We start from the raw sequence: 22,421 nt of genomic DNA, 5'->3' as shown, positions 1-22,421 counted from the left end.
TATATTCTGACTCTGACACCTCACAATCACACACACAAAGGCAACTCACACCCACACATTTCACAGCCCCTTGCACACACACATCACAACCAAAACACACATTAACATACATTACAGCACATAACCTGCACTCTCTTGCAAACTTACCTGCACTTACATCCATTCATACACCGCAACACCAGAAGCTCCGAACTTCGGGATTTCGAATTTCGTGCTTCTGGTGTTTCGCGAATCTGAGCACTCGGGATTAGAATCTCGGTAAACTGAAATTCGGTATTTCAGTTTTTCGAGATTCTAAAGGGAACCCATATAGATATATATATATATATATATATATATATATATATATATATATATATATATGTATATATATATATATATATATATATATATATATATATATATATATATATTTTTTTTTTTTTTTCTGACTGAAAATGAAACAAGTATTAATACTGTATAACAAAAGACAAGTTTTAAACTATTTCATTATTTATAGAACCAGATGTGGTTGGATCCGTCAAACTGCTTTTACCAAAGACTTTCAGCAAACCCTACAAACTGAAATAACAATCATCCCTTGTTAATTTATTCTTTTATTTTTTTCCCCTTTCTGATACTCAGGTTGTTCCGTTCAGGGTTAAATAAATGCTGCAGACTAATCTTGCAAGCAGCGGGTGCAAGCCGTTGAACCAAGCCTCACAACACACACACAAATGTTCTTTGGGATGAGGGAGAAAGAATAAAAAAGTGCAACCCCTGCAAGTGTCCCAGCCAAGAACAGATTCAGACAGCTAAGTACAGTGAGGCAGTATTGCTAACTAACACAATCCAGCACCACCCAAAAGTGAATGTATTTTCTGCATAGCCTTTGCCTCCCAACCCCCCAGTATTGTGGGGGGAGACCCCCCTTGCACTTTTTGTTTTTGTATATGTAACATTAAGGTTGACATAGTACAAGATGTGGTACTTTGCAATCCTAAATTTAAGCAGTCTAGTACATTGGAACATTACTCTCAAAATCACAGAATGAATGATACTTTGTACATGTTGTAGTTCATTGGCTTTTGAGTGAAAATAATTTGATGACTGGATATTTATTTTTGGTCTTTCCCAGCTTTAGCAATAATGACCGTTTTGTAACTTTTGTGGCATTGTTTAACTGCAGTACCCTCCCCCAATGCTCAGTAGCAAGGTCCACCCAAGGCCCAGCACATGGTCTTATTATGGTCTTATTTATGTAAAAATATTTTTTCCCTTCACTTTTTGCAGGGAGGAGGCCCCCTGCACTCCATGCTACTTAAATATACCAAGTCCGAGATCACACTACTTTGAGCAAAAGGGTAAACAAACTACAATTAGATAATGAATATTCTTGATATAACTGACAAATCTGCACGGTATGTCAGTCATGTATCATTTGTATAGTACATCACAGCAACTAGGCATGCTGCACACTATGTAAAACCCTTACTCAAAAATAGAAACTCATTAATAATATAGTCACTCATTTTGACCTGCACAATAAGTCCAGTTGAAAATGATCAGGTTTGGAGTGAACTAAGTGAATCATGGGTAATATAAGTCTTTACCTCCTATTGTAAACATTTATTTATTTTGTTTTTTATTTTTGAACACTTTTATTACATTCTCTCTTTGCAGACGATGAGATAAGTACACATGTCATAACAGAAAAGAAAACAAACCACAGCAAGCATTTTTCATTTTCGTGCATTAAACATTAATGTCTTCTTTTTAATAATTATCATTCACTCCAGCACAGCCGTGGTGGTGCAGCGGTAGTGTTGTTGCCTCACAGCAAGAGGTTCTCCCATTCGATTCTCGGCTGGAGTGCAGGGAGTGCCTTCTGTGTGCAGTCTGCATGTCCTCCCCGCGGTTGGGTGGGCATTCGAAAGACAGGTGTAAATGGGCATGCCCCTTCGTTGAAGGTTGGACATCGAGCTGGCACCTTGGCATTCGTGAAAATCTACTGCCAATCATTAGTGGACCGGAGTTCCACTGTGGCAACCCCTAACCGGGAAAAGACGAAAGACAAACAACAACAACATCATTCACTCCAGCATTGCATAAATCGCTCATTTCCTGCCTTCTCTTAAACATCACTTCTCCCTCCTGAACATTCTGCATGTATTGTTCCCATCCACTCAGGAGTGAAAGAGTGTCACATTTTGCAGAAACACCAATGCAGATACATATAAAGACAGACAGAAATATGTACATTGTCTTCCTGTTACTTTTTCTGTTTATGCATGGGCTCACTACAGCTATGGTTTAAACGGTTGCTGTTAAGTTCCGCATTTTATGTCACAACTAAATTAAGCAACAAAGTTCATACAGTAGGTGGCACCAGTAGACTGTCAGTTGTTACTCTGGTCTAATATAATGCATTAATTTTAGCTGACTGCCTCTATTGCCTTAAAAAAACTACTATAACATGCCACACTATGATTTATTCACAATGCAAAATGAATGTTCTTCTTTCGGCTTTTCCCGGGTAGGGGTCGCCACAGCGGAAGTCCGGTCCGCTAATGATTGGCAGTAGATTTTTACGGTGCTGAGGTGCCAGCTGGACACCCAACCTTCAACGAGAATGCAAAATGAATCATTTCACTAAATTGTAGGTCAGTTTAAACAGTTAAGATAGGCCAAGCTGTTGAGCTGGAACATGTTATTGTTAACTTTATCTCATCTTCTGTACCTGTATGAATTTGTTACTAGTGCTGCTCGACTGAAGCATTTAACTAAAACTACATTTATGAACCCGGGACCAAAGCTAAGGCGTGCAGACCACTCACTATCCTAATCTGCTTTTTTGTGTCCTCCTCATGCAAGAGACATAGCACTTTCATTCTTACTGAAATCTATGCATATCAGAACAGAAGTAAAAAAAAATCAGTATTGTAAACACATACTTAACTCCTCTTCTTTGACTCTTCTTCTTCTTGGGGGAGGAGGGTAGAAAGAGATGCCAGGGTTGGGAAGCACAGGCAAACTGGGGTATTCATGATGGCTTTGTATGTTGCCTTCATTCCATAAAATGCTGACAAAAGCTACGTAAGTACTCTAATGACTCAGTGGCATAGACTGTCTTTTCTTGGAACATTCTAGTGACTCAGATGATTAATCAGTTGCCAAGAAACATGAAAATAGTTCATCTTGATGACTTTTAAATCAGATAATTAGCACAGCAATATGATGGCCCTATATCAGAGCGCTATGTCATGAAAGACTGAACTAAGGACAATAAATCTATTAAGTTAACAAAGTTTACTCACTTTTGGAGAAACAATCAAGCTTTATGTTTTTTTTTTTTTGTTTTTTTTTCTGAGGAGAGGGACAATAACCCTTTCCCATGCTTCTGCCTTTCTTAAGTCTACTTACTCCAAGATCATGGAACATTAAGGGTAAAAATAAGATTCTTAAAATATCACTGAATTCAAAGGTAAAAAATGAGGAAATTCAAAATCATCAGCAATTCCATTTTTTAGCTTATTTGGTACACTTATACCTAGACTTGCCTAACAAGGTGGCTCAGAGATCTGTTTTGTTGGGTGTAGAAATAAATTGTTGGGAAGTCTGCTTGCTCACAGTGCTTCAAATGCTAGATTTTATGGCCTGCTTGACTCTCATCTGCCTCCTTTTTGAGGGTCTTTTTTATCAGAACCCTAATGAATACAGACCTTACCTTGTTTGTGATGAGGTTGTCATGCTATTTTACTTTTAAAGAGGACCTTTTCCTCTGGTTTCAATCTGTTTCAGTCACATGCCAGTAACTGCACTACTGCCTCACTTTCTCATACTGTAGCCTTGAATTGCTGGGGACCTCCACCATCAGCTAATACAAGGTGTTGACAAAGCTAAAGAGCTCTCCGTACCCACCCTCTGGGAGAAATGGTGTAAGTCTATAGGCTGCCTTATCATTCCTCCCCTTTCTTGACCAAATGGTCTGCATTTGTTCATGTCTCAGGTGACTGGCAGAAGCGTTGGATGCCTAGTTGAGAGTCAGGGGCTGACTGCTGAACATTTCTGAGGCCTACCTGTGAGTCACAATACATACAGTAATGAATCTTTGTTTAAATCAGGTTTAGAAATTAATGCAGATGAACTGGATGGGTAAATATCTACTTGGGAAAATGCTTTGGTCAATTAATTTGTCAGGTACTGAAGCTAGATTCTACATACAGTTGTAAAATTTAGTGTATGTCAAAACCCTCTTATTCTATCATCCAAATCATTATTACTGTGTAAGCATTGTACATTGTCTTCATATCAGCAGTTTGTGTTTTTATTTTCTCTATATCTTTTATTGTTAGAAAAGGATTGAGGGAACAAAATTAAAATTAGCATTCTTATGTCTAGTTATTCAACAGTTAACACAAATGCAAATACACATGCATACATGTACTCTTTCTCACAAAAACACACACACAAACATGTGCATGCACACACAAATATATATACACACACACATGCACACACACACACACACACACACACACACACACACACACACACACACACACACACACACACACACACACAAACATATTAGCAGTGTCTGTTGAAAGCTAATAAATGGTACTGTTCATTAACTGCTCTCCTAACATTTGTTTCTGTCCTTTTCTTCAGGTTAATAATGCCACAGCGAGGGTAATGACTAACAAAAAGGCAGCAAATCCATACACAAATGGTAAGGGAACAGCTGTGAATTTGATTCTACAAGTCTGTGGTGAAGCACCTTTTTATGTAACTTTATTCACAAATGGACTATTAACCTTCTGTTTTACAGGCTGTATGGCTTATACCAGTCACACTTGGGAAGCCAAGTCCTGTTAGAGCACAGAACCTAAATTTAATTGATCAGACTGTCTGACTCTGAAGCCAGAGACAAGTTGTGAGACTGACCATGCAGTAGAAAGTATGAAAGTAAAGTAGAATGCTGGACGAGGCTCTCACATTTAGCAACAACTATACTAGGTTACTGTATGTAAATGTGTAACACAGAAATTAGAAAGGAGGAAGAGACACTCTACTTTCTATAAAGGATTAGCAAGAAAAGAGGAGAAGAGAAAATGTAGTATAGTTCATATAGTTCCACAAGTTTAGTGGTACATTTCATTAAAATGTCATAATAAAACAAGTTAATGACCGTAAGTGAACTGGAAATAAGTCCTTCACAGACCCTGTGTACTCTTTATTTAACATAGCCTCCTCCGAGGCCATCATCCTTCAGGGGAAGTTATATAAATTTGATGAAATGGTTTATTGCTGTAATAAGACTTGAGAAACTGGATCTGACATTCCTTTATTTTTGGCTTACTTTGTTTTGATGACCAGAAGGCCTGTTGCTTTATCATCTGGAGCCCTTTGTTCCCTGTCCTAGATTGTAGTTTCCCTAGCACAGCATATGCCCTTCTTTGTCCAAATCCCCCTTTTCAAGGGATATGTTGTAGGTGATGCAACTAGACTAAGGCAACAGCTGGGAAGGCAACTGGCAGTGCTGTGGTCACTGATATTTTGTGATGTGCTATAATCGTCCAAACAAGCCTTGGAAGCAAATCATATCATGAACTTCCACAGCTCCTTTTACAGAAAGTTTGTCATTTACTTGCAGCAAATCACTGATATCACAAAGTTTTCTTCCAGTTCTGAGGTGTCTCCCCCTCCCCAGCACTGGCAAAGTAATGATGGCCTTTGACTACTGTATCCCTTCTCTCCAGTTAATGTCCCCAACACTTGTGTTTCTTAGCATATCCTGACCATCAGCATCAGGCAGGCCTTTGGAGAGCAGCTAGTAACTGGTAAAGTGGGTAGTGATTTTGAGACAAAATTAGACCACTAAGAAAGGTGATATAATCTTCGGATATACAACAACAAAAAAAACAGATCAGAATTAGCTCTTTTAGGCAGAAGGAGAAGAAAGAATAGTGAAGAAATGCTAGGAATGACCCAGAAAACACTAAGGTACTGAAGATGTACTTTTGTTCTACAGTTTAACAGGAAACAAAAGGCCAGTTCTGAATCTGAGACTGACTGATACAGCATTCCGATGAGGGAAGGCGCATTAACTCACTCATGATCAAAAATCTGTATTATATAATTTTGACGAAGGGAAAGATAGGCAGGCTTGTGTAGCTGGTATGAATCCAACTTAAGGAAGCTGTAATCTTTGTTTATTAAGGTGCTTAAGCGGTAAGCCTGATTATAATACCACTTAAAACACAGTCACATAGCAGATTAATCAGAGCAAATTGTTAACGATGTTCAGAGATCCGCTTTGAAAGCATCTGTCTTTTCTTACCTCATCAAGAGGCATGATATCATGAGAGCAGAAAGGCTGATGCCATAAGTTCCTCTCCTGAGGGTAGAAGGAACTACAGACCTGTACGTGAGACCTTAATAAGAGAAAAACTCACAGGTCCCTCACCTGAGGAGAGGAGAGGATAGTGACATTTCTGGAGGATTGTACAGTACAGCCTCCTTTTTGAGGGTCTTTTTTGTCAGAACCCTAATGAATACAGACCTTACCTTGTTTGTGATGAGGTTGTCATGCTATTTTACTTTTAAGGAGGACCTTTTCCTCTGGTTTCCATCTATTTCCGTCACTGTACAGGATTAGTTTAATTGAAAGTTTCAGGGATTATGTCAGTTGAAAATTGTTGGATTACTTTGGCTAGATAATTAAGGTCATTCACTGAAGACAGACAGTGGGTATGGCTTACCTGGATTTTAGCAAGGCCATCAGGAGTGTCCAGTGTAGAACTATGCCTAATCTCTTTGAGAACATAGTCAAAAATTTGTAATACTAATGAGCATGGGAGACTGGCCTAAGGGAAGTTAAAGAACGGTAACAAGAAAATCATAAACTTGCTGGGCATCATGTTGTCCTAGGCGTTATATTGACCACTATTATTCTGTACCTCCTTTACTCATGACAGCATTGAGGATCTGTAGGAAAAGGTGTTTCTCTGTGCAAATATCCAGAGATCACCAGCAAACCACGCATCATGGATGGATATGGAATAATGAGACTTCCTGTAACAACAGCAGATGGACTGTTAAGCATCTGGCAGCAGACCTCACAAGTTAAATCACTGCAGCATCTTACATTTTAATTCATTGGCTTCTGAAGAAACTCAGCAAAGTAAATGACTGAATGTTGGTCACCACAATTCTGGGGGAAAAGACACCTTAGCTATCTTATATAACAACCTTGAATTAGCAAGTCAGTGGGAAAAGGCAATGAGACAAGTACACAAACTTCTGCAGCACACGCAAGGGCCAGGACAAGTGACTGATAAGGTGTGATTGCGTTATTTACAGAGCACTGGTGAGGATATTTTAAGGGCACTGCTTTAAGTCTGGCCTTGACAGCAGAATGACAGCAGTCACTAGTGAGAAGTGTATACTTTACTGATGTTATAGGCTAACAGCTCAGAACGACTGTATTTATTTACAGCAGTAGTACAAATATGTTTAAGCATTTGTGGTTTTCTTCAAATATTAATCTGCATTTATAAATTAATCTATTTCTTTTGTTAATTTTTAGAAGATAACATAGAGCTGTTATGTAAACTCGGTATCAAATGTATTAAAAAATGGCATTATATTTCACATGCATCAATTTTGCTTCATCATTCATTTATCAACTATTACGTATAAAAGTATTATATGCATTTGCTTGTTTGTCTGTTTTGATTTTGCTTTTTTTAACAAATTTGATAGCTAGTGTATGTAACAGTCTGTTATTTTTATTGTCTGAACTGTTTAAGCTGTGTCTTGTGGTTGGATTTTGATATTTTGTTAAAGTTTGTTGTGTGCCTTGTGAGCTCACATTCTATTTTCATTATTATTATTATTATTATTGTTATTATTATTATTGTTATTATTATTATTGTTATTATTATTATTATTGTTATTATTATTATTGTTATTATTATTGTTATTATTATTATTGTTATTATTATTGTTATTATTGTTATTATTCTTATTATTGTTATTGTTATTACTGCATTAACTTCAGTCTTTTATTAAAATGTAGCAACTCAGAATTGTCTGTTTTGAAAAATATACAAATTGACTATTCATTTTGTAGATTTTTATGCTGATTAAAATTTTTTTTCTGCACTATTATATTCCATTTCTCAAAAAATATAATGACATTATCTAAATTGTCTTGTTAATTTACAAATTTTGAAAATAGTAAGCTTAAATAGGTAGCAGTCATTGTTTAATTATTTTTGCCTTTGGTAACTAATCTTTGTTCTTGTAATAATTTGATACAGTATTTCAATTTGTTGGTATTGACATTTTTTCAAAATGGTGGGACAAATGATATAATATTTTTACACATTTCCAAGAACCCTACTGTAAATATAACTGAAATGTATGTTTCAGATAAACTGTGCTTAGCAAGCTTGATACTTTCAGTTGGCATATTTTTTTCTTATTATTTGAACATGGTAAGTCTTACTTGGGAAGTAAATATTTCAATGATTTATGGATACTATGATATTTCTGTGAACCTACATCATTAATATGTAGATAGCTAATATTTATATATATATATATATATATATATATATATATATATATATATATATATATATATATATATATATATATATATATGCAGACACACTTTCTACATATAATTTGTATCTGTATATATGATGTGTGTATGCAACAGCTCCTAATTACTTTATCATTGTCACAGTGTGAAGTAGTAAAGATAGGTAAATGCAGCATTCGGGTACAAACTTCCTTTTTTCCCCCGTCTGTAAAGTGCAAAGTCTCTCTAGCACATGTGCAGGTTAATGAATTTCTTGACAGCTTTAAACACATTTAAAATTCACTTACTGAACTAATATGTAATGAGATTATTCAAGGCCACAGGACAAGGACCTGAACATTGGTCCTCAGAGCTAGTAAATGGTAACATCTAGAAAGTGGATTAGTTAGGGAAAGTAGCTGAGCTGTGGGAAATAATACAAAGCAACAGCACACCAAGAACTTAGGTGAAGGAAGGCCTCCCTAGCCATGCATTTCATCACCACACAAGGCAAAACATCTGGAAAAGGAACAGTAAACATTTGAGCTATCACCACATAACACCAAGCAAGGGAAAAATAAAGAAAATAGCCGCAGGTATGTGGGTTAGTACAAAATAATAGCAATGTGCACTAGCACACACACATCATGTACAATGGGAAAGGTGAAAAAGCAGATCTAGTGTTGTGGGCTAGTACAATGTGAAACCAGGTAAGGGAGCAGGTGGAGATGGCAACCCTAGCCATGTGAGTTAGTATTCTGCTTTATTACACAAGTAAGAATGAGAAAGGAAGCAGCATTTATCATGTGCTCTGGTACATTGCAGCACTATATAGGGGGTAGATAATGGACTCTGGTGCATAGTGTTGCCTGGGAAAGGAGCAGGTGAGAGAAGGCAGCCTCAGCCATGTGGGATAATGCATAGTACTGCCTGGGAAGGGAACAGGTGAGGGAAGGCAGCCTCAGCCATGTGGGATAATACATAGTACTGCCTGGGAAGGGAACAGGTGAGGGAAGGCAGCCTCAGCCATGTGGGATAATACATAGTACTGCCTAGGAAGGGAACAGGTGAGGGAAGGCAGCCTCAGCCATGTGGGATAATACATAGTACTGCCTGGGAAGGGAACAGGTGAGGGAAGGCAGCCCCACACAAGAGGGCTAGTACATAATATTGCCTGAAATGGCAAGTGGAAAGAGAGAAGGCTGCCTCAGCAATGTGGGATAATGCATAGTACTGCCTGGGAAGGGAACAAGTGAGGGAAGGCAGCCTCAGCCATGTGGCATAATACATAGTACTGCCTGGGAAGGGAACAGGTGAGGGAAGGCAGCCTCAGCCATGTGGGATAATACATAGTACTGCCTGGGAAGGGAACAGGTGAGGGAAGGCAGCCTCAGCCATGCGGGATAATACATAGTACTGTCTGGGAAGGGAACAGGTGAGGGAAGGCAGCCCCACACAAGAGGGCTAGTACATAATATTGCCTGAAATGGCAAGTGGAAAGAGAGAAGGCTGCCTCAGCAATGTGAGCTAATTCATAACACTGCCTTGAAAGGGAACAAGGAGGGAAGGCCACCCCAGAGATGAGAGCTAGCACATAATATTACCTGGGAAGGGAACAGGTGAGGAAAGGCAGCCCCACACATGAGAGTTAGTACATAACATTACCTGGGAAGGGAATAGATGAGAAAAGGCAGCCCAGACATGAGACCTAGTACATAATATTACCTGAGAAGGGAACAGGTGAGGAAAGGCAGCCCCAGACATGAGAGCTAGTACATAATATTACCTGGGAAGGGAACAGATGAAGAAAGGCAGCCTCTGACATGAGAGCTAGTACACAATAAAACTAAGAACCATGCGACACCAAAAATACAAAAAGCACAACCAAGTCCAAGAAAATCAGAATTCCATGGCAAAAACCTGTTTATTCATTGAGCACTTTCATATGGAAATAAAATCAGACTTCTTCAGAGTGAAAAAACATTAAACACACACACCCTTGAATACCTCTTCCCTCCTAAATCACATGACAGACCAATAAAGCATTAAAAATGGATGAACAATATATTACAAACTAAATTGTACTAAAATACATAAAAAACACACTGTGTAATAATATATATGCATTCCTAAAAATATAAATTAAACTTGATAAGAATTTAATTTTAGAACACTTCCTATAGACATAAAATCATTCAACCCTGGATAATGGTTTGCATTTAACCTGAGTTGCCATAGAAATTCCCATTGCTCTAGTAGATCTTCTCAGGGCCCTCCCCTTGCAAGTTTAAGGACTACATCTCATCCAAAAAAAAAAAAATGTCCACTGTTGCAACAAATGTGTTTGGCAAGAGAGTTGGTAGTTTTATTTTTTCTGATATCAAATGTGTGCTCGTATGTACGTTCCTTAAACTTATGCTGGGTCTTGCCAACGTAGAACCCAGGGCATACTTGACATAAGAACAAATAATCCACACCAAAAGAGAAAATTTGCCTTAATTTTATGTCCTTTAACAACAACATTGTCAGAAACCAATAAATGTTTGCATTGTGAACAGGCACTGTCCCTAACCATGCCTGTTTTTTTCTGATTTGGAAATTTAAAAGTTTCTCCTTGTTCCATATATTTTTTTATAGTTTTCCCCTTCCTATAGACAATCATAGGCATATCGCCAAATTTACCAATAGTACTATTAAACAGGGAAAATACAGACCAGTTCTTTCAGATACTAACATCTTCATTATAAAATTCTGTAGTAAAAGACGTAGTGTCATGTGTCACCTGTCACCTGTTATGTGATTTAGGAGGGAAGAGGTATTTAAGGGTGTGTGTGTGTTTAATGTTTTTTCACTCTGAAGAAGTCTGATTTTATTTTTAGACAAAAGTGCTCAGTGAATAAACAGTTTTTTTGCCATGGAATTCTGTTTTTCTGGGACTTGGTTGTGCTTTTTGAAATACCTAGTACATAATAATACCTGGGAAGGGAACAAGTGAGGGAAGGCAGCCCCAGACATGAGAGTTAATACATAATATTACCTGGGAAGGGAACAGATTAGGGAAGGCCACCCCAGACATGAGAGTTAGTATATAATATTACCTGGGAATGGAACATATTAAGGAAGCCAGCACTATATTAATGAGAGCTCATCACTACAACATCTTGACACCAGGTATGAAAACAGGTAAGTTAATTTAGTTATTCACAGTCAGACTAAGTGAGAAAGCATGAGACTACTTGCATGGGTCTAGATAATTTACCTAGGTGCCTAACTTGGCCTTGTAGAAGCCCTCCTAAACTTTTTTAGCCTAAGCTTAGCCACAAGGAATATACCAGAAGTATTTGGGTCCTGCTGGTGCGATGCTACTTCATAAGGTCAGTTCTTCCACTGATCTGGAAATATGGACCCATTAACCTGACTAGTATATTGTGCAAGGGTTGGAATGCATCATGTCTGACTTCTTAATCTGTGATATCAAAACAACTAGACACCCAACAGTGTGGGTCTATCAAGAGTTTATCAAGGGGCAAGCATGTTAGTAAAGTGGGTCTATATTAGAAACACGAAGGCTGAATTTCACAAATACGTATTCATCGACACATAAAGGTCGATGTGCGAAAAGAGTGAACAGTGCAAATAGCGAAAGTGGGAATGCCGAATGTGATACCGGAAGCAACAGCACCATACAGGTAAGGTAAACCTAAGTTAACAAACCTAAAGCAAAACACTTTTCTAAACATTTTTGCAGGGGGGCAATCCCCCCTGCACCCCCCACACACCTCGCACTACAGTAGGAAAAAGGATTTATTTCCTCATCCCCATGATCACCCTGCTGGCCAAGGAAATACGTTTGCCATTCTCACTTTCACCATTTGTGTTGTTCACTCTTTTTTTTACATCGACCTTTATGTGTCGATGAAAACGCATTCGCGAAATTCAGCTTTCGCATTTTTAATATAGACCCCAGCAAAGTTTAATAAAATTCCTTAACATAGTCACAGAGGCAGTAAATGTGGTCACTTTGTCAACAGTCTATTTTGATCTGGCCAAGGCATTCAGTACAATTCCTATGCTGATAATGTAAATAAGCTAAGAGACCTAAAATTAGACATTTACATGGTAAGGTGGATAGCAAACTGGCTGAAATATAGAGCCCTCATAGTTAGGGTCTCAGGAACCTCCACAAAGTATAAAGTTAACTAGTGGTATACTCATGTGTTTGTGCTAGATACCCTCCACATTGGCATATACTTTTCTAATCGCCAAAACACAAGCCTAAATATATGGTATACTAAATCCTTCTACCTAGTGCAACTGATAACTTCTTTTTAACTGGATGATATGCTTCTAGTTATCTCTCTCTGTACACAACATTAATTAGGCCAGTCATTAAATACTATGCCCCCTTTGGAATATATGTATATCCAGGTACATCAAACAACTACAAAGGCATGTAAGGGTCCTAACTATAAAAACTACCATAGGTTCATAGGTAGGTACTAGGATATTAGCCCTAGGGCCTATATAAGTCTAGCCAAAAAGGTACCCTGGCTTTCGCCACCCAAAAAAAATATTTTCCTGTGCCCCTGTCGAGCAGAGCCACAGAAGTGATCCCTGGGGTGAATTTCCTATTTCCTATCCAATCATCAAGAGTTTTCTTGAAGAGTGCTATTGAGGAGCTCTGTTTGACATAGATATGTAGTCTGTTCCACAGTATGGGAAGTCTCTGGGACAGGAATCTATCCCTCCAGCATGTTCTGTTTATTGTGGTGACAAGGTTTAGGTCCCTAGAGCATGTAGCTCGGAGGGATTGGGATTTCTTTAAGTGGAGTATGTCCAACAGCTCTGGGTTTGACATAGCTTTGTATGTTAGGCAGAGATCGCCTCTCAGTAGGTGATATGCAACGGAGTAAAGCTGGAGTTTTTTGAGAAGGTCTGCGTAGGGCATCTGTTTGAGGCCAGTAATCCTCTTTGTGAGGTATTTCTGTGGCCTTTCCAGTTGTTGTAGATGTCTTGTGAATTACATACCAAAAGGGGTGTTGTACTCTATAATGGGTCTAATGAGTGATAAGTAGAGGGGAACAATGACCTATTTTTTTCTGGATGAGAAACCTTTTGTGATGAGGTGAGCCATGTAGAAGGATTTCCTGACCACTGTGACGATGTGATTATCAAAGGAGAGATTACTGTCCACCTGTGTCCCAAGGTCTCTTATCACACTTTTGGCATTAAGTAGACTACCACCTTATGTGGTAGTTTATGGGTACAGAGTTTTTACCAAAGGGGATGACAATACACTTTTTGGAATTGAGCTTCAAGCCGTGGCTTTGACACCAGGCATCTGTCTCAGTGAGGCCCTTTTGTAGTATGTCCACATCATTAGGAGTTTCGATTATGGCTCCTAGTTTGCAGTCATCTGCAAACTTTGTTAGCCAAAGACCTTCTATGTTAGCCTGTACTTCAGAGAAGTAGATACCAAACAGGAGAGGACCCAGGACTGAACCCTGTGGTACTCCACTTGTCCCTGGTCTGAAGTCGGTTTTGGAGTCTGCTACTTTCACAGTGCGGGTTCTGTCCATGAGCCAGTTGCTAACCCATCTTGTGACATAGGGATTTATACCTAGTTTAGTGAGCTTATATATAATTCCAGAGTGGTGGATGGTGTCGAAAGTCTTGGCGAGATCTATATAAGCTGTGTGAACCACCTTACCCTTATCTATGGCTTTGGTGACTGCTTCAAAGAAGTTAGTCAGGTTTAGCAGACATGATCTGCCTTTTACAAACCCGAACTGGGTAGGGTCCAGAGTTTAAAGATTACCAATGTCTTTGTTTATGAGTTCCATGATGATACATTCCATGGCCTTGCAGACCAGGCTCGTCAGGCTAATGGGGCAGTAGTTCCTGGGGTCCGTCGTGGCTCCCCCTTTGTGGAGTGGGATAACCATTGTGGTGCATCATCCAGTGGGCACAAAGCCTGAGGTGAGGGTATGATTGAACATGGTACTTAGGTAGGCTGCCAGTTCATTCTGTAGTTCATGTAGAACGCAACCTGGGATATTGTCAGGTCCCATGGATGCTGTGTTCTTGGTTTTGGAGAGTGTGTTTTTTACCTGTGCAGCTATGATTACAGGAACTTTGCATTTTTCCAGTATAGAGATGGGCCCTCTAGGGGTTGAGAGGGGGGTAAAGTTAGCACTGAACCTATCTGCCAGGATGTTGGCAATATCAGTTGGTTCTGTATATTTAGTGCCATTGTGCTGTAACTCAGAGCAGATCTGTGTGTTGCCATTGAGATTCTTGACATAGCTATAGAATGCTTCGTGGTTGTCTTTAGAGTCATTGGCAATTTTGTTTTCGTAACTAGTTCTTACTAAGGTTGACCAGGGAGTTCCTCCAGTCATGGGATTTTACTCTTTTTTGCAACAGTTTCTTTTTTCTGTTGTAGAGTTTGTTTATGGCAGAGGACCACCAGATTGGCTTCCTTTTTTTGGAGGATAGCATCTTGGTTCCATTAGAGATAGCATGATCCATGCACTCGTGTAAGTGCTTATAAAGTGCATTTTTGTAGGATTCAGCAATCATACCTCTATTGTCCATCTGCATGGGTGTCATGAAGTTTGCCACTTCTGTCTTAAGAAGTGTGAAGTTGGCTTTGGAGAATTTTTTTACGGTGGTTTCCCTAATTGGGGGTGGGGACGGGATGTGGATGTCTATGGTGATTAGCTTGTGGTCGAATCTGACCAACGAGGAATTGACCTCTGGTGTGGAACACCGGTTGCCCATGTTAGTAATGACCAGGTCTAGGATATTGCTGCCCCTGGTGGGGGTGTGAATAAGTTGATCCAAGGCATTGGAATTTTTGAATTCCAGAAAACGTTGAGCAAAAGAGTTGGTACATGAGAAGTTTTCCCAGTTAATGGTGGGGTAGTTGAAATCGCCCATTATTAGGGTATTGGGTTGTACCCTAATACTTTCCAGTGTATCAATAAATGAGGAGTGGGAATCCTGGGGCATGGTGGGCATCTGTAGCAAGCTACAATTTGAATTGCAGTCTTGCCCAGAGTTAGTTGCAGTTGCAGACCCTGGGCTGCCAGGAGAGACTTGAAGCTCTATCCAATGCTTATTATCTGGGATTCAACCCTGATTGATCTCGAATATATCAGCAAGACCAGCAGCTGTGCAAATACTGGGACTAAGGACTTAAAGCTCTACCTGCATATTAATACTTCAAGCTGATACACAGTAAAAGGAAGTAGATGACAGAGAGAAGGGAAAGGATGAGTACAGGGCCTCCACAAGGAAAGGACAAGTACAGGGCCTCCATGAGGAAAGGACAAGTACAGGGCCTCCACAAGGAAAGGACAAGTACAGGGCCTCCACAACATAAGGACAAGTACAGGGACCCCACGAGGAAAGGACAAGTACTGAGCCTCTATGAGGAAAGAACAAGTAAAGAATCTGCACGAGGAAAGGACAAGTACAGAGCCTCCATGAGGAGCACTGAGTTCCAAGGTAGGAAATGAAATAAAAGGAGCAAGCCTTTCATGCCAAGGATAGAACAGAGAGGGAACATTAAGAAAGAATGCTAACTGGTGTGGATTTCACTGCTAAGAATAGTCTGCAAATGATGATCAGCTAGACAATGTGAATTATGTCAACTGCTATCCAATAGTGACACGATAGTAGACAGGATTACTGGCTAGCAGTAAATGGCATGCAATAACTTCAGTTTGGGTAAACTTCAGTTTAGGCCAAGCAAGAGGAAGGATTTATGGGTGCAAAATGTTACATTGTTATATGGACCAGCTATTTGTTGTGTTCATCCATTTTCTTGAAAGGAGAGTTCAAGTCTGTAGAATTTAGGTAACATTTGGTAGGGAGCTTAGCAGGTAACACTAAGTATTGCCCAAAGATATAGCTTGGATAATGACCTGAAGCAGCTGATATAACTAATCGATTTATACGTAGCCTGAATGTAGGCACACAGCACTCTGGGTGCTCACTTTGCCTCTGCTGATTGCAAACTGCACATCTTGACTATGATATTGAGACATATTGAGACTGACACTCCTGGTGATGAGCAATGTCAGGGGGGGTAATTACAGTGGTGCATTTTTTGTTTGTTTTTTGTTTTTTGCTACTGTTTTTTAGACATGTAGAACTGAATGCTAGTGTCAACCATCACTTGCCTGAGATTACCTAATATTCCATACTGCTACATTCACCTTAGGACCACTACATCTTGTCCATAGCCCAATGTGACCCTTCATTGGATAGGTTCTCATGACTAGTGGACTTTACAGCATCCTGCAAATGGAAAGAAGTCTGAATTTGTATAAAACTATCATGCAGTCTTTGGTCAGGGTAATGGCTAGCTGTGGTTAGGCTCTACTCCCTGTATATGCTGAATGATATAGTTAGGCTAGGTATGTAATGACACATTGTAAGAGAGAGAGAGTCCTCCCAACCTTTGCAGTGATGATCCTTAAAGCCCTTGCCAACCATATTAACCAGTGATCTCACCTGTCATTCTGGATTCTGGTTTAACTGGGAGTCCCCCTACACTGTCCTCTCTGAACATGGGAAGCAGAAATTGCCCCAGCCCTCCTCTCCTACCCCACATGCACTAGTAACTGAAACTCATGTGATCTGAATTATAATCAGGCTTTATCTCTGTATGCCATAGATCCATAGTTCCAACTTAACAGTGTTGTCAACATAGGGTTAACACACCCTGTTATGGTTACATTTGAACAATACATGTGTACTGTTAAACAATAACTAATAATCTTCAGCATTTGAACATCTGTAAAGTATTGCTGCACCATTACTGTTTCATATGATGCTACCCTTATCGTTGACACCTAGACTGTGAACATTTTCCCCAAGAAAATAAATATAAACTACACAATTATAATACAGTAAATATTATTAATTTTAATCAGTAGTGCAACAAAGTAAGAAAAACAGACATTAGACTATAAGTGATTTTATATTTTTTAGTTTTGTTTGCTGTTAAAATTCTCTGCTCTGCAATCTTAAATATCTTTGTAATATCTGAAGGGAAATATGCAGTTTCTCACTATTTCAGTATCTCCTTGTAAATGTGAAATCGCAAAAGAAAGCAAGTTGTATGTGGTATAATCTGAAAAGGTGAACTTTTTTTTTTTTTTTTTATATTCAGTAAATTGGAACTAAAATGTAGATGTTAAACATTACCTATCCCTGAATGTAAGAGAAAAAAACAAAGCCTATCATTTTTCTGGGTGCATCCTTTAAGTACAAGTGAAGTACTCTTCTGGTATCACAGTATGTATATATTTTTTTGGTCCATGACATATTATTCTTTGCTGTATTATAAAGCCTCACAATCTACAGTAAGAAATACAAAAAAAAAGTATGTAGAAAAGTGGAAATGACTTAACTGTGATCTATACAAATTTTGACATCAGAATATGGAATATTTAAAAAAATAATTGACAATGTTTGGCAGCATGGAGTACTAGAGGTTTCATTCCTTAGTTGTATATATATATATCCAGCTATAAAATGAAAATGCCAAGAATGCTTGCGATGTAAAAATAACTGCTGTGTTCAAATGTTGCCTTGCTTTAGGCTGGAAGTTGAATCCTGTTGTTGGAGCTGTCTATGGTCCTGAATTTTATGCAGGTACGTTTCCAGTGCCTATGTTTATGTTATTCCATTGACTAGAGATTTGGGATGTCCAGCATGCTGTGTATCTGCTGTTTTAGTTAATTCTGTTTTGTTTTGCACTTTTGAGTTGGAAGATTGCAAAGGCAAGGGCAGGTGTGGTATCTTTTCAGATTGATTAAATAAGGCAAATAAAATATGTCAGTGTAATACTACATATGCTAGCTCAGTTGGCATACAGCGATAAAGCACTGACTATGGCCCTGGTAACCTGAGTTTGATTAGCAGATAGAATCCATATAGAGCATGGCATGGGAGAGGACAGGAGTGAAGTGGCTTTGCTGACAACCTCTTCTCTGAGGAGGCTGTGAGAGTATATATCATGGGCACAAATTCTCACAGCTGACTCCATGCTAAACACCGGAGACCCAACTGGAGTCTTGGCTTCGAGGTGACAAAGTTGACCTAAGGAGTTACATAATTCATGGAAGGGAGTAACATGTCCCTGTCATTGTCCATTGCATTCTGAATCTTGGGTGTGTCATTTGGCATGTGTGTCAGATTCGTTTCATACTTCAGAATTCTAAAAACCCCTGGTGACTGTCTAAGTGACAACCCCTGATTGCTGGCTGTCAATCCACTGTATGGGAACTGAATTAGCCACCTGGCCAAGAGAGGATCTGGTTGTTAGCAGGCATAGAGGCAAAAAGCCTCTCCGAAAACAGTGTAGTAGTACATGTATCAGTTTGAGTGTAATACTAAAATCCTAGTAAAGCATCACAGCAAACCATTAAAGACATTAATGACACATAGCATAGCATCTTGGAATATTTGCCCAGTTTGAACAATGGGTAAATACTGATTAATAATAAATTACTCAGATGAACAGTGAGGCAGTCAGTAAATGGTCGGTAGTTTGTTGTATATTGAGGAAGCAATCACAAAAGTTTTATATGCTGTAATTGACTTTAATATAGTCCAAAGAAATTATATAATGCATGCATAAGAAATGTGTATAGTATTATATCCCATTCAATATGACTCAAACACTGTATTAAACAGGTTAATGTTATACTATTTTCAAACCTAACCTAAATAATATGTTTATTATGATATAAAATAATTATGATGATATAACATGTTATGCACACGCTGCAGTACACCAAAGCCCATATCTGCATTTGAATAGCAGTGTAATTTTACAGAATCTGGTGGTGCCCAGGACTTAAAAGAAAAGTAACATGTAGCATTCCTGGAGAAGATATTTCTTAAAATAAAATGCATGCATACATTTAATACCAGGTTTTCTTCTTCCTCCTCTGGAGTTGTGCTTTGTCTCTGCCTGTCAGTACATGAAACTAATGTCCTTCCCTGCAGTACTGAATTTGCTGCCAAGGTGACAGAACATGGCTTCATGAGCAATGACCTGTATGGTCATTAACTTTATCTGTATGGTCATTAACTTTATCTGCATATGTTGCTGGGGACAAACAACAAGAGCACAGTGGAGGGCCTTAGCTTAACAGTTTAATAATTTATAAAAAAAATAAATGCAGTGTAATGTATTGCCATTTTATGATAAAGGCAGGTTTGAGATATCACTGTGCATTATACTGAGGAGAAAGTGCATGTGTTACTTTATATTCAACAAAAACAACACAATGGCATGTTTTTGCTTGGATCATTTCTCTTGCTTTATAACTGAAACAATGAATTGCTCAGTTCATCATAAAATATTGTGCTATACAACTGCAGTATATATATAACATGATTTGGGAAAAGGGCTTGTAGATGGATGGATGGATTTCAGCTACGAGACATATTAATCTCTTTATATCCTTATCATAGTTGCATGTCAAGATCCATGCCATAAAAAATCTGACACATACATCATTCAAGAATTCATAGCTTTTCCTTTGTTCCAGAATAAGGTAAACAATATAGTAAGCAGTTCTGCCTATGTCTGGCTCAGTTCTTTAAATGTAAGTGTTATAACTGGTAACATTCTACATGATTACAAATTTGCATTTAGATGCCTTTGAAGTATTAATTTTGTATCTCAACACTTATCAAGTGAGTATACTGGAAACGTAATTACTGCAGATCCTATATCCAGATCATCATGATTAAGGGGACATATAATTACATTATATCAGAACACAATGTGTATTTAGCTAATACAATATATTATACTTATTGTATACCTTGTATTACAAATCTACACGAATACTAAAATAAGTATAGCTAAAACAGAAAGGGAATAAAATTATGTGAAGTAAAATGGATAACACACAAAATTAAACTAAGAAAAATGTGTACAAAATACTTCAATGGTTAAAATAAAATAAAACATCTATTTCTGTACATCAGTCATAAGAGAATTGATACAACATTCTGGAACTTGCATTTCTAAGAAACATTCTTCCAAACACACTCAATAAAATGGAAGAAAAATATCCTCTCAAAAAATATTTCTTGTGACAAGCAACACACCTACATCACCATATAATTATTCTGGATTCTTAAAACAGTAAAATTAGTTACAATGCCAGCACTGAGTATAGTGACAGTATAATTAGTTACAATGTCAGCACTGAGTATAGTGACAGTACAATTAGTTACAATGTCAGGACTGAGTATAGTGACAGTATAATTAGTTACAATGCCAGCACTGAGTATGGTGACAGTATAATTAGTTACAATGTCAGCACTGAGTATGGGGACAGTACAATTAGTTACAATGCCAGCACCGAGTATGGGGACAGTACAATTAGTTACAATGCCAGCACCGAGTATGGTAACATTACAATTAATTACAATGTCAGCACCGAGTATGGGGACAGTACAATTAGTTACAATGCCAGCACTGAGTATGGGGACAGTACAATTAGTTACAATGCCAGCACAGAGTATGGTAACATTACAATTAATTACAATGTCAGCACTGAGTATAGTGACAGTACAATTAGTTACAATGTCAGCACTGAGTATGGTGACAGTACAATTAGTTAAATGCCAGCACTGAGTATGGGGACAGTACAATTATTTACAATGCTACCACTGAGTATGGGGACAGCACAATTAGTTACAATGTGAGCACTGAGTATAGTGACAGTACAATTAGTTACAATGTCAGCACTGTGTATAGTGACAGTACAATTAGTTACAATGCCAGCACCAAGTATGGGGACAGTACAATTAGTTACAATGTCAGCACCGAGTATGGGGACAGTACAATTAGTTACAATGTCAGCACTGAGTATGGGGACAGTACAATTAGTTACAATGCCAGCACTGAGTATGGGGACAGCACAAATGGTTACAATGCCAGTACTGAGTATGGGGACAATACAATTACTTACAATGCCAGCACCGAGTATGGGGACAGTATAATTAATTACAATGTCAGCACTGAGTATGGTGACAGTATACTTAGTTACAATGCCAGCACGGAGTATGGGGACAGCACAATTAGTTACAATGTCAGCACTGAGTATAGTGACAGTATAATTAGTTACAATGCCAACACCGAGTATGGGAACAGTACAATTAGTTACAATGCCAGCACCAAGTATGGGGACAGCACAATTAGTTACAATGCCAGTGCCAAGTATGGTGACAGTACAATTAGTTACAATGCCAGCACTGAGTATGGTGACAGACATCTTGACCAGGTTTGATGAGGTTTTTAATATAATTTACAGGTCACTTATAATGCATTCCTTGGCTTTCTAGATGAGACTCATAAGACTGATGGGTCTATAATTCTCAGGTCAGTGGTAGAACCTCCCTTGTGGAATGGCATCACTACTGTAGTGCACCAAACTTTTGAGACAAAACATGTGACTGGAAATAAGTTAAACAGTTTGAGGAATGTTCTGACAAGGCATGTTCATTACTGTTTGTTAAACAATCAATTATACTTTCAGGCTCCATGAAAGATAATGGGGGGGGGGGTTAAGGGATTCAGGGATATGTGGACTTTGGAATCCTTTAGTTTTGTAATGCAGCTGAAGAAGAATTTGTAATTGTCCTTACCATCAGATGCTAACCTATGATTATGGGCTGCTTTAGCAGACCTAATTGTGTTTTTCAAGTTTTTAGTACTATGAAGATTTTTTAATCTACTGTATAATTTTAAGTTTTTTTTTTTTCTTTTATTGTATACTTTATGCTAGAGGATGACCAAGGGGGGGTT

At 38.4% G+C, this 22,421-nt stretch overlaps 1 protein-coding gene across 5 annotated transcripts in view; it reads left to right on the top strand.

The window, feature by feature from the left end:
* RBFOX3 (RNA binding fox-1 homolog 3) overlaps window positions 1-22,421 on the top strand; it is a 3,506,422-nt gene that overhangs the window by 3,258,115 nt on the left and 225,886 nt on the right. For all 5 annotated transcript variants that reach the window (XM_044068066.1, XM_044068064.1, XM_044068065.1 and 2 more), the window contains 2 exons: window positions 4,651-4,711; window positions 18,188-18,241. In XM_044068066.1, the coding sequence (XP_043924001.1) occupies window positions 4,651-4,711; window positions 18,188-18,241 (115 nt within the window). The remainder of the gene's footprint in view (window positions 1-4,650; window positions 4,712-18,187; window positions 18,242-22,421) is intronic.

This window comes from Protopterus annectens, chromosome 4.part0 (assembly GCF_019279795.1).
Source record: "Protopterus annectens isolate FY-2018-M chromosome 4.part0, PAN1.0, whole genome shotgun sequence".
NCBI classification, from domain to species: Eukaryota; Metazoa; Chordata; order Ceratodontiformes; family Protopteridae; genus Protopterus; species Protopterus annectens.
The sequence above is the reverse complement of the archived record's forward strand: the minus strand, read 5'-3'. Positions and strand labels throughout refer to the sequence as shown.